Genomic DNA, 13,909 nt, shown 5'->3' with positions numbered 1-13,909 from the left:
CTGTACAGCACTATGGTATATGTCAGAGCTATATAAATGTATAATAATAGTGTGTGACTGTGGGGGGACATTAGAGTGTCAGCTCCTTTGTACAGAGACTGATAGGACTGGCTCAGTGTTTCATTGTACAGCACTATGGTATATGTCAGAGCTATATTTGTATGTATGTGTGTAAGTCATCACTTGGAAACGCATGGAGACATTTAAACCAAACTTTCTAGACATATGACCGAGACTCATGTGATTGCACCACTGACCTTTGTACAGCGCTGTGGTATATGTCAGAGGTATAGTTGCATGTATGTATGTATTGCTCAGTGACAGTGGGCCTTTTGCTTATACTCTCTTACAAATGTCTGGCCTGTAATAATGACTTCCAGAAAACGTAAGGAAATTGGCCGAGTGCAATCAAAGGCAAAAAAAATAAAACCACACTATAGACAAGAAAATCATTTTAGTTTTATTTGATTCCTTTTCCTGTATATTATAAGATTGCAATAAATAAATCCCCGGGCTACTAATAAATCATTTTTGTAATTTCCTCCTACGTCCCCCAGACCCCCCAGCAATGTCGGCACCGTTACCATATTTAAGGGGTTTGTAATCATTTGTGTTTTCCTGATCATATTTTAAATTTTAGATTTTTACTTGGGAGGTTTTTGCACATTTTGGCACCAATATATCAAGGGCTTTGCAATTAATATTTATAAAATGTCAGCAGGGCCGACTTTATATTATTGGTGAATTAGAACATTTTGACACTTTACCCCCCCCCCCCGCCCCCCAAGGAATTTTGGTGACAAACCAATATTTATGGGATTTGCATTGTTTCATGGAAATTAGACATTACAAATTCAGCAGTTCTCACCAGAGTGCTTCCTGGACTTAGCTCTGCCCTTGCTAGATTTTTTGGGCTTATGGATGCGGTCGTCTATGACTTCGGACCTCTCAGGTACAGCAGCTAACCCAAGCCTAGAGGGGAGAAAACAGCAGTTAGAGGCATGATGGCAGTTGTAGTACCTCTGGAAGTGTTTGCGGAGTGGTCGGCCCTCGTCTAATGGCGCTTACGCCAGGTGACACAACCAACATGGGGCAGTGCCAGGGTGCTCCTATGGACCTCTGACAAGATGACCAATAACCCATTGCAGCCAATCAGATATTAGTCTTCTAATGACAGCTTATAGATGGAAGATATTACTAATTTTATTATTGTTCTTTGATCACACGTTAAACATTTATGATGTGATTTCATTCCCTGCCCTTACTGCATATTAAGGATTTCTGTATATTATTGTGGCTTCTATTTATAAAATGACAAAACTAATAAAATGTTTATCATGGGTAATGTGGAGTTGCAATTTCTGAGTGTGACAGATGAACGAGCGCTGTACACAAAGCGTTGTTCTATGGAGGGGGAAGCAGCACCCCGCTGTGCTCTTCTCTATTGGTCCTTCGTCAGTCACTCTTGGATCTGTCAGGACGGATCCATGAACAACAGTGGGGATCTCTGTACATATCAGACCCGACCATTCATAATTGGAATAAAATCATCCGATGTTTGTACATAACCTACATGAAACACATTTAATGGCCAATTTATATCATTTGTCCCCTGTACAGTGCAATCATGACATGAAGAGGTTTTATTCCACATGTGTAATGACATGATGGGCTGTGTGACTCCGCGTCTGGACTATCGGTGAGGGATTCCATATTAATGGCCAAAGACAAGCTGTCTGTATATCGTTTCCTGGTATTATGTGAACTTTCAATAAAAGGACATTATTACTTGGACCTGTTTAATAAAAAGCAGAAAGGACCCAATAAATAGAATGTGTAGTAAACATGCCATCGGCATTCCAGAACCATCAGTAACCCAAAAGAACCTTTAGGCACAATTTTGGCCCCATGATCTCTGCACTGAATTCGGCACTTAGGTCCTAGGACTGCTGGAGATGTAAAAATGGCCGACAGGACAATGGGCAAAAAAAAGTTTTGTGGGTAAGGTCAATGGAACCTAAAATTGCCATTGCCATGTTATTGGGCCAACACTCCATAATACAATATTACAGACGGCCAGAACAGGGCAGCCTACAACACGGCCCCATTTTACTCCAAAACCCCGACCATGTGGGAGAATAAATCCAGGGCTCCACATAATGGGTGGATGAATGTCACAAAGACTTACAGGTAGAACTGTATAAAACAGCAGGAATTGAGTTATTAAGTCATTACACTTTATGTTTGGGGGCCTGGACCTAGGGCCCGCTCTCTCATATACAATGCTCGGGCCATGGACCATCTGACTACTTGGATAGATCATGGTACACCTCCAGCACGGGCCCACATCCCCCATCACCTTCCCTCTAACATAAGATAATACGAATTGGGAGTTGTCATAAGATGATCTGGCAGCGATAACTCCGAAAGACGTTTCACTGAAATATATGTCCGCCAATCACAGGTGACAAAAGCAATCCGGGTTTACTCTGCTCTGTCTGCAGTGATTGCTTATTATTGGATATAGATTGAATATTATTGGATAGAGACTTCATATGATTAGATATAGATTGGATAGTAATTGCATATTATTGGAAATAGATTACATAATATTGGATAGAGACTGCACATGATTGGATATAGATTGGATATTATTGGATATAGATTGCATATGATTGGATAAAGATTGGATATGATTGGATATAGATTGGATATGATTGGATATAGGTTGGATATAGGTTGGATATATTGGATAGAGATTGCATACATTGGATAGAGATTGCATATATTGGATATAGATTACATAATATTGGATAGAGACTGCACATGATTGGATATAGATTGGATATTATTGGATATAGATTGCATATGATTGGATAAAGATTGGATATGATTGGATATGATTGGATATTATTGGATATGATTGGATATAGATTGGATATAGGTTGCATATATTGGATATGATTGGATATAGATTGGATATGATTGGATATAGATTGGATATAGATTGCATATATTAGATATGATTGGATATTATTGGATATGATTGGATATAGATTGGATATAGATTGCATATATTGGATATTATTGGATATGATTGGATATAGATTGCATATATTGGATATGATGTATCTGCCTGTCTGAGCTACATAATGGACAGACAATCCACAAGACAAGCACAAACTACAAGGCCCAGCAATCATCAGGCGGGGTGTCCAGCTTCTACTCCTCAGCTGTCCATGTTGTCATTTAGAGATGTGAGAACATTGCAGAGACAAGCGGGTACACTGAAGGAAAGACATACTACAAAAGTTTGTTATTGATAGACGAGAGCGATCATACCGACAGACACACAGAGAAGGAATTTCACTAGAGGCTGTGAAGGAGGAAAATGTCACTTGTAAGGCACCAGTGAGTATAGCCAAGATGGCTTATTGATGAGGGTCTCACCATGACAGGAAGGGAGGAAGACGGAGGGGGAGGTTGCTACAGTCACAGCATTAGGACAAAGCTTTGTCATGCATAGGAATTGCAGGGGTCTCCTTTAAAGGGGAACCTGGCACCCTTAATGAATCCCCTTCCAAAGGCCAGCCATGGATTAGGCTCTCTTACATTCTATACAAAGGAATGTGCACAACCCAATTTATGAAGTGCTGAGGGGTGCAGATAATGGATGTTGATGTGTTTGTCTGTTTTTGTGTCCTATTACAACTGTGTGAAATTTCTGTACTTTCTCACACCCAATATAAATCAATAAAGTTATGTGGGAGAAAGTCATTGTATGGCATGGTTACATTTTACAACAGAAAAACAAACAAATCTTCTAAAGTTCAACGTCCGAATACTTTCCTCCATATCGAGGGGATTGGGATTGGGTGAACATTGAACATAAGACAATTATTGGTTTGTTTTAGAATAAAAAGTAATTATTTTGTAATGACAAAACGTCACCTTGCATCGGGCCTATACCGGGACATCGCCTCGCTCTTTGTCTGTATTGGCGACTCGCAGGGTATGTGAGGATCTAAGGATAGAACATGTAAAGAGTTCTGGTGGACTTGGACTCTATAATGAACTTATTACTATTAGACCCTTCATCCCCCTTCTGACCATAATTATCATTCCCATGGTATAATGGTCTGAGGGAGATCACAGAAATTTGGGGAGTAACCATCACCCCCCTCTCCGGTTCATAATGGACCTATCCGGGGCGCAGAGGCCTAGTGGAGACTTCTGAAATTTTGGTGTAATGTCCTGGTGGAGATTTTACGATTTCAGATACACGGCCTCATATCTTTAACCTTCCCATACTGGGAACTTTAATGGCATGGAGGTAATGATGGAATACCAAAGGAATACTGGAGGAAGGCCTCTGCTTCTTCTGTCTATATTGGACACTCCCAGGACATGGTGGCAAGACTTCAGGCATGAAATGGTATACTAGGCACTAAAGATATGGGAACCTAATGAATACCCCAGCCCCCAGGATACACCCAGGATATGGGGTCCCTAAAAATCCTTAGGGTAAGGGTGTAAGAGAGTGTTGGCATGGTATGGTGGCTGAGCACCGCATGAATTCTACGGGAGAGCCTCACATCTCCCTTGTCTATACCAGATCCTCTCAGGGTATGATGATATATTGGAAATCTCTGGGATTATGAAAGGACAACCCCTTTAATAAATGTTACAACCTGGAAATACATAATTGCTTAGGCATACCTGCCTCATTTAGAGTCCTGGTGATTTTCATTCTCGGAGGGTGTTATATCTTATTATATGTGGTTTCGGGTACAATGTTATGCACAAGCAAGTGAGCAGGTGATGCATTTGGTGGCCTCATGGAAATTTGGAGGTAAATTGGAAAGGTAATCAATTTGGTGTCATTACAGAGTTTTATGAGATGGCTGAAGATGTGCCAGACCTAATGGCAGTAGAATGAAAAGGATTTGTGTGATAGATTAAGGTTCTTTGGAAAGACATGATATAAGTGTTCTACCTATAATAGGAGAAACAATTAAAGGATAGAAAGAATAACCCGGTTCAGGTACGATTAACACTTTGTCTTATTGTGGGCTCTGTTCCCCTTTAAAGCAGACGCTGGGATTAATAAACAGAGGAAATGAAAGGCCCATGTTTTGCCCACCCACCAGGAGCCCACCCCACACTTCCCTCTTCCCCCTTCAGACATGGATCACCCTTACCTATTGGACGGAGGAGCTCATGACGTCAACACTGCTCAGATAGCTGAGATCAATCAGAAATAGACACAGTTACTCAGGGCAGTGCAGGGGGGCAAGGGACTGAATTGTTGGTTTACATGGCACGATGGAAGCTACCATACAGTAGCTTAAATCCGAGAGACTTCATTACAAGATCTTAGCAGCTCTATACACACACAATATCATCTGACATTTTTACATTGCAGAGCAGATATCAGCATGAATCCTCCACTTATACTTTAGATCTTCATGGGGATATCTTGTAAAAAAAACACAATGACCCAAGACAAAGGCATTGGAAATAATCATTGCCACGTTACTGAGAGAACTGGTGAGCGGAGACATGTGGAATATTTGCGGAATATTGGAAGGATTTATTAGAAGATGACAATACGGAATATTGGAAGGATTTATTAGAAGATGGTAAGGTCTCCATCCTCTGTAGCTAGAATATAACATCTGCTTGTGATTTGGAGATATCTAAACTAAGAGCTGTAAATGATCATTTGTGTGACCCATAGACTCGGCTAGTTTCTATAGGGAAGGGGTGTGCAGAACACAAAGTCTTCCCCATAGACCTATTTCTACAAATTGGGGATGTGGGAAACGTTTAATTATATGCAGTGCAATGCATTGTGGTAAAATGCTGTCCAGGGGCAAGAAAAGACAGACAGACATTGAACACAACACAGAAATATTCAAAGTGCATGACACGAATGACTAAAAGAACAATGAAAAGAACTGCAAAGGGCACAATATGTTTTATTTCATGTGACACAATGCAAAGGTTACAGCGACAATGTTATAATTTATTGCCATTGACGGACACACGGAGTGATAATACTCTGTTCATACAGGGTGTCCAGTTTAGGATATTCACGCCATGTATGTGTGATTATCTAATAAAGCAGCTAAGAATATTGCAGGCGATCGTGTACAGCACCTTCTGTGAACAGTGCTCAGTATGGTGCAGGAACTTACAAATAAGTGCACCGGTCAGCAGGTAGTTTAGTAACTACATATACCAATTTTTCGCCTTTTGTGGGCAATCTAAACCTCTAGTCATTATTTGGAGAGATAGTGTGTGATAACGGTCCCCTGGGTGAGAACAGGTCAGGAGTTCAGGGCCCCCCGTAATGAAGTGTATTTTTCATATTAATAGAGGTAATATTAGTAGTTTAATCTCCTTCCCCCTCACAGCAGATTACTCAGTACAGTGGCAATGCTTTACCAACCTAAAATAAAATCTCTTTATACCTTGTTAATAAGTTGCATTACCTTTGTTAGGTGACACTCCTCCGCCTTCGGTGCTGTAGTGATGATCGGCCAGGCAAGGTTACCCCACCAGTCACTACAGCACAAAGCACAGGGAAGTCTCACAAAGGAAGGTAGAGATCCTCTAAAAAGTGTTCTTGTAAATTAGTGTTCCTAAACACTGCTGGGGACATTTTACAAAAGATCTCCGCTGACTAACCAGCCTTGTTTTGTCACAACAACCCAGCAGGGACTCATTTTTTATGGAAATTTCGCAGGGTCCTGGTAAAGTAAATCTTCAAGTTTCTTTTTTTTGTAATTTTGGGTAAAATGCCAAATCAAATGTTATTAACAGGGCCTAATAGCCAAACATCATAATAGAGTTCATATTCCCCTCCGTCCTATCCCCAAAAATTGGCTGCAGTTCCATTCTAAACTTCTGAGTCTTGGATACAGCCGGCAGAAACTTTGGCAGATTTTCAGAAGATTTGCTGAGAAGGGTTAAAATACTTTTTATTAGAAAGCAGCCCATCAGAGCAAACACTTTCAACTTTCACAAATTGTTCTCCTTTAAAGTGCAAAGAAGCAGGAACACTGCATTTCTAGAGGGATTCCCTATTGTCATGTGACCTGCAAATCATCCAATGGAATCTTCCTATCACTATATGAAATCCAAAACACTAGCAGCACAGGACTTACCCTGCAGTGCACAGCACCGCTGTCTCTGCGTGTACTCTCTCTTCTCCTCTTCGCCGTCCGTCTGCATGAGGGGAAGCATCAGGAGGGGTCGGTCGGTAGCTAGGACTATCATGGCTGCTCTTGGCTGGGGATCCAGAAGAAGGAGGTGATTTGTGTAAAAAGACCGGAGGCTGTAGAGCAATTCCAGAGCAGTCTGAAGGCGGGGGAAGCAGGCCAGGCCGAGGCCTGGCTCTAGCACTTAGTTCAGGGGAGCCATGTCTGGAACTTAGAGGACTCTGCGTCAATGGGGAAAGGCGAGAAGGCTGCAGCACCACCTGATGTATACTTGGCTCTAGTCTACGATGCTGTCTGGGGCTCATTTGTGGACGTGTCCGGCTCTCAAACCAACGAGCATCCATCCCGAATGACCCTGGCTCAGGGATGTCTGGGTACGGAAGCACCGGGATTCCCATCCCTTGGCTAGTGTGCCGGAGCTGGCCCTGAGCAGCCAGTTGCATAGCTGCATCCTGCCAAGAAGATGTGTGTGAAGGATGAGGGCCACGACCAGGTAGCCGACCTGACCAGCCTGGATGGGGTTCCAGAGGCAAGATGGCAGCATATGGTGGAACTTGCAAGGAGCTAGGAGGTAGGCGACCCCGTGGAAATGGATCTGGAGGTGGTGGAGGCAAAGGACGCCTCATCTCCCCAGGTTCATAGCAGTGTTGGACAAACATAGAAGGAGATGGAGGAACATCCAGGCCTCCAAAGGGGAACTCTGGTGGTCCCCACTGCTCTGGAGAGCGTCCCCCAGTGGGTGTATGAGTGAGAGGTAAGGTACTGGTAGAGCTGTTCTCTCCATTCTCTTCTGGGATAGGTGGAAATGATCCTTCAGGATGCAAAGGTGGAGAGGACATAACTGAGCTAAGAGGACTGACCTCTGGCATATAGAAGGGTGGAGGGGGGTCAGAATCACGAGGGCTGCTGCTAAGATATCCATATATATGCCCATGATGATATCCACCGGGTCGGGACTGACCAGAAGCTTGCTGCCTTCCATCAGAGGGCTGATGCTGAAATCGGGGACTGTAGGCCGGAGGCTGTAGGGGAGAATCTTGGCTGGATGAAAGTGGAGTGAGCTGGGACTTCAATCCAGTTGGCTCATCATTCTCTTCATCGGACTGTCTGAACTCTGGGTACATGTCAGTCTCCTCTGCAAATGGAAAACCCTGTATCCGGCGACTACGGAGAGCCGGCTCCTGCTCGGGACTGCCTGTGACAAAACGTCCATCTGGACCTCGGCTGATTAGCTCAATAGGTGTAGTAACTTCGGCCTCTGCCTGGCTTACGCTATACTTCTTGCTGGTCATGGCACGCTTGGTCTTCTTATATAGAGACAGCTCTTTCTCACGGCCAGGACTAAGAGGACGCTTAGATGGCAGACCCTGATCCTCAGAGGATTCTGAAGGAGCATGAAGAGTTCGAACACTCTCTGGACTGACTTTTCCAGAGGATAACCTAGCCGAGAGAAAAAAAGTTAGAGAATGTTCCGGTTAGCAAGCCACAGATATGAAATCGTCTATCCACCTAAATACCTGCATGTGACAAACTAAATCTGAGGGTTTTATTTGTAGCAGTCAATATGGCCTTTCCAAGAATACATGTTGGGTGACCTTTTTATTGTTATGTAATTATTTGGTATTTGTACAATAATACAGTATAAACTCTAAATTGCTGTGTATACATGAATTCTTATGTGTTATACATATTGTTTTATCTAAATGGCCTTTTTATAGCTAGGTGTTCAGAAAAATAGCAGTGTCTGCATTCTTTACATTCACTGTATAAACTGAAAATGTTTGAAGATTTTGCTTTCCTTTCTATCACTGAACTAATATTTTGATGTATTTAGTTGTATGACCTTTGTGTCCGAGAACTGCTGCACACCTGTGACCAGGGATTCCAGCCCAGGATGATTGGACTCCATACCACAATTCTTCTGCATTTTTGATGTTGCCCCACAACTTTTTTTATTGGATGAAGTTCCAGGGATTGGGCTGGCCACTTCATAATGTCAATCTTGTTGGTCTGGAACCAAGACATTGCTCATTTATTTGTGTGTTTGGGGATGTTTTCTTGTTGTATTTCCTCTTCAGCATAAGGCAACATGACCTCTTCAAGTATTTTGATGTATTCAAACTGATCTGGTAGAGGTATACGGATTAATTTTTCTTCATTTTTTGTTTTGCAATAGAATGTGCAGAGTTACCAATGTATTTGTGTATGGAAATAAAAGACATTATAGGCATTTTAAGATTTATTTACTTTTTAAACTCACTGCTATTATTCTGAACAAAACTGTGTGTATAGTTGTCCTACATCTATTCATGTTGTAAGGACAGTTCTATCTATCTGCATGCTCCAAATACATTGTGTGCTACATGCAGCAAAACGATAATCAGATAACATGATAATATCACTTACGGTGACTCCATACTTTTCCGGCAATGAGTAATGGACAGTGGTGGATCTGTGGAGACACAAGCACAAAAGCAGTGTTCTTCATAAGAAGTATATGGGCCCAGGACAGATGGACCCTGGTAGAGGTATATGGGCACAGGAGTAACGGACCCTGGCAGAGGTATATGGGCACAGGAGAGATGATATCTGGTAGAGGTATATGGGCACAGGAGAGATGGTATCTGGTAGAGGTATATGGGCACAGGAGAGATGGAATATACTGTAGGTACATTACATTGCAGCAGAGGAGAGGAGTGAATATACTGTAGGTACATTACATTGACTGTAGGTACATTACATTGGGGCAGAGGAGAGGAGTGAATATACTGTAGGTACATTGGAGCAGAGGAGAGGAGTGAATATACTGTAGGTACATTTGGCATCCAAGTGAATAAATTCTATCCTGAACTTTACTCTCACCTTTTTTCCTTTTCAATTTGCGTTTTCGCTGCCTGTTGACCACACATGCTGCCAGAGTGCTGAACAGAACCGCTGCTGCCAAGAAACAGATTGTGGCAACAATTCCAGCAAGAACGGGGCGAGCAAAACCTTCATCACTAAGTTCTGGAGATGGGAAGACATCTGCAAGGCCAAAAGGTAAGATTACAGGTGAATTATTCACACAGCACAGGATGAGACATCTGCGTACTCTCACCAATATGGAATACATAAATAATCATAACTATTCTGGCCATAGCGCCATATTCTCAGATGTCTGAATAATAATAACACAAATGTTCTAATTTTATAATGCAGAATGAAATATTCTGTGATAAGAGAAGCCAGTAGACTGGGCCCTAACAAAACAAATACAGCAGAAACGTGTATTCTCAGACCAGTTACTGGGAGGACTGTGTATGAACTGATTTGGCCCCGTCCACACCCAATCCTGACACACAGCACCCATACCGATACGTATTGGAAGATGTAAATTTGCAGGCTCTGACCTGTGCTGGACAATCCGGCGATATTACTGGGCTCACTAATGAGATCCTGCATCACAGCCAGAACCCGGAACTCATACCATGTTTCCTGCAACAAGAGAGGACACAGCAACCTGAGACATGTGACTACTGAACAAGGGCCCCAACAAGGGCCATATAATAACACGCAGGGGTGTAGCTAAAGGTCATGACTCCCTCTCTCCCCTTCAATGGCCACCTCCATATGGTCACTGATTCTAACATAAATTATGCCAAAATTAAATTACTGTTCTATAGCACATAATTACTTTGTAATCCCAAAGGTCCATCTTGGTATTCAGGTCCAATAACACACGTGTCTTCAAGCATTACATTAGCGGTGCCTATGCTAAGGAATAGCCTGGCGGCACACCAAACTTTTAGGAAGCTGGACACAGTGTGCACCACGACGCATGTGTCGGTAACAAGTGGCATTAGTAGGGGAATGATTAGCAGAGATTTCTACAGCCTTTCTCATGCGGGAAATCTCATGAATCTTGAATGAAACATGATAGTGGGACATCTCACAGCATGGTCCTACAATGTGGGGAAAGTATGTAAAATAATAAAAATTTGAGGGTACGTGCCGATTACATGGAAAATCTCTGCATACGGACCCATGGGAAATCTCAGGAACATCAGTTTTATAACTCCATATTAGAAATCTCAGGGTAAGGCCCCAAATGGTTGGAAATCCCAGGATGGGGATCTGAAATACAGCAATCTAAGGCAAGAGACCTGTATTGTAGCGTATGTCAGGGTAAGAACCCCTATTATGAGAAGAATTTGGGTCAGAACACCTATACCAGGAATCGGGAGGGGACAGCTAACAGCAGCATTCCGGTAAGACTTTATGATTTAGTGTCAATACTTGTACAAGAAATAAATCAGATACAGGAGGATTGGACTGTCACCTTATGAAGATATCATATACTTCCTGCTGAGAAATTCCCTAGAAGTAAGGACTGAGCTGTATTATGGCTCCATCAGATCTGCACATTGTGTGCTAAATGTTTCAGCATCCACTGAATGACCCTTTAAAATGAAGAAATAATTGTGAGATGAAGAAATTACCTTCCACTTACCTGGGAAAGTTCTTTTGCTAGGATCTCTGTCTCTGTCCCAGCTATGGAGTCATCGAGAATCTCCCATCTCTCTGCTAAGCGAAACTCCATGATGTAGCGATCAAGTGGAAAGCTGTGATTAGCTGGAGGAAGCCAGGAGAGCAGCACACCTTGCTGGGTCCGATTGGCTATTAGGCAGCGGGGTGAGGTCAGAACCATAAGGGGCTCCGGGGTGGTGAGAGGAAAGGCTGTTAGGAAGATGTCAATGTTAGAGAATGGTCGCTCCATGTCAGTGTTCAGCCCACAGAACCGCCAATCTTTGCCTCACCTAAAGTCCGCACCGTGACCACCTCACTGAATGAACTGGTCCCCAATTTATTTTGTGCAAGAACGCTGAACTGATATTCTGTCTCTGAGTCCAGAGATTCGATGAGAAGGAATGAGGCTCCGCTGGCGACAGGCATGGAAACCCAATCATGGGGCCCAAACTGAGCACGCTTCATCCTGCAGGAGGCCAGAAGATGGAAATAGGGAAATAGTTTTATTTTAGGGTTAGGCAAAAACCTTTTACACGGGAAAGGAAAATTCAGGTAAAGAATGTCAATAATTATAGAATTACATTTTCCAGCCATTCATCGGGGTGTCAATCTTCACCACTAGCATGGAACCAGCAAAAATGTCAGAATGGCCAATGTATCTCCTGACAGTAACCGTGCTCTCCCCAAAAACTTGTTTCAACCGGGTGGGGAGAAGCTGTAGATGGGTGGTCAAAAAGTGGGAAGGGCAACACATGATAAATTTAGTGCTTCCAGTTATTGTTGCCATAGGAATTCAGTAACCCCTATAATTATTTCAGTTTTTTACCACCCCCCTATACTTTGTTCCAACCCTAAATAGTCCACCCTTTTAGTATGTCCCATTTTTCCATCATCTGTCCAGTGCCCCAGTATTGAGAGCCGTTTTCAGTAATCACCCAAAACCAGCCGGGTAGTTGCTGAAAAGTGCTGGGTGGTGCGCCCAGCTAAAAGGTGCTAGGGAGAACACCGAGCAAGAGGACAAGGGCATTCAGGAGTGTCATCTACATGATGCTTTTTTGGTCACTATCTCAAAATAACACCTAATAACTTTCTATGTGAGATGAGTTTCTGTCCTCCCATTTTCTGAGGTCTTCAGTTTTGCTCTCTGTACAGTTTCTATGAATGGCGTCATGGAGGTCTCCTAACTCAAGCATTTAATGCTGTAACATATATTCCAGTACAAATCTAGTAATATCCATAAAAATCCCTCCAGTTTATTTTGGAATTTAAGTTTTGTGTTTTCTCAGATAAATATTTAGTTAGCAGGCTGGCCCAGTGCATTGGATAACCATCAGGTTGGCCCTGGAAACCGGTTAAAGTTATAGACACGGCTCAATTACCTGTAATAATTGCCTTTGATGCCTCTGCCTTCCTATTGGTCAAAGTATTGAGATTAAACAAAACCTGGGACCATGGAAGAACCAATCTCAGTCTCAGTGGTAATGATTAGACGAGGAGAAGTAAAGTCCTTGCAATCTTTTCCTTTTGCAGTATGTATGTTATGGGTGCTGCCATCATTGATTCCTCTAGGACAGCTCAGTGGCAGAGGACAGTCTCCAGCTAATCCTCCGGATATTGTGCTGGGGAGTTTCTTCTGCCCTCCTAAAGGATACATGAACATCCAGGGACACCCACAGCCCATAGAACACATCGGTACATCCCTGTGACAATTACATTCTGCAGCCTGAATATAAGATGATGGAGGGGGAACGGTTGCAGTGACACCGATGGGAGGGGGAGCAGGGCAGGTTTGGGTAATTCCACACCGAATTACAGCTCAGTGCTTACACGGTTTGGAGAGATTGCCTGCGAGATACTTCCATGTATAAGTAATTATATAATGTGCAGCCTGGCCATAAGTTCATGTTAAAGGACCAATGTGAGGCTTTTGACAGAAGGAAGCCAAGATTGACTTTTACAGAAGATAACTTCTGCTTATGGAATTATGCACGGTATGCTCAGTTTGAATTGCCCAGATTTGTAATAGCAATAACTGAATGCAAACATTAAACATTGCTTTATGGGTGTTGCTGGTCAGTCCAGGCAGAGTATGGAGAGGAGTAGCAGTGCGAGTGGTCAGGACGTCAGGAGGGGTGCAAGTTTTGTGGTCAGGACGTCAGGAGGGGTGCAAGTTTTGT

General features: G+C 42.8%; 1 protein-coding gene across 1 annotated transcript in view; it reads right to left on the bottom strand.

Annotated features, from left to right (window-relative positions):
- The window catches only part of IGSF9B (immunoglobulin superfamily member 9B), a 32,665-nt gene that overhangs the window by 6,755 nt on the left and 12,001 nt on the right, over positions 1–13,909 (bottom strand). The window contains 7 exon segments of the mRNA XM_072425395.1: positions 869–972; positions 7,173–8,666; positions 9,633–9,678; positions 10,089–10,250; positions 10,616–10,700; positions 11,716–11,942; positions 12,023–12,198. Coding sequence (XP_072281496.1) covers positions 869–972; positions 7,173–8,666; positions 9,633–9,678; positions 10,089–10,250; positions 10,616–10,700; positions 11,716–11,942; positions 12,023–12,198 — 2,294 coding nt within the window.

Source organism: Pyxicephalus adspersus, chromosome 11 (assembly GCF_032062135.1).
Source record: "Pyxicephalus adspersus chromosome 11, UCB_Pads_2.0, whole genome shotgun sequence".
Taxonomy (NCBI): domain Eukaryota; kingdom Metazoa; phylum Chordata; class Amphibia; order Anura; family Pyxicephalidae; genus Pyxicephalus; species Pyxicephalus adspersus.
The sequence above is the reverse complement of the archived record's forward strand: the minus strand, read 5'-3'. Positions and strand labels throughout refer to the sequence as shown.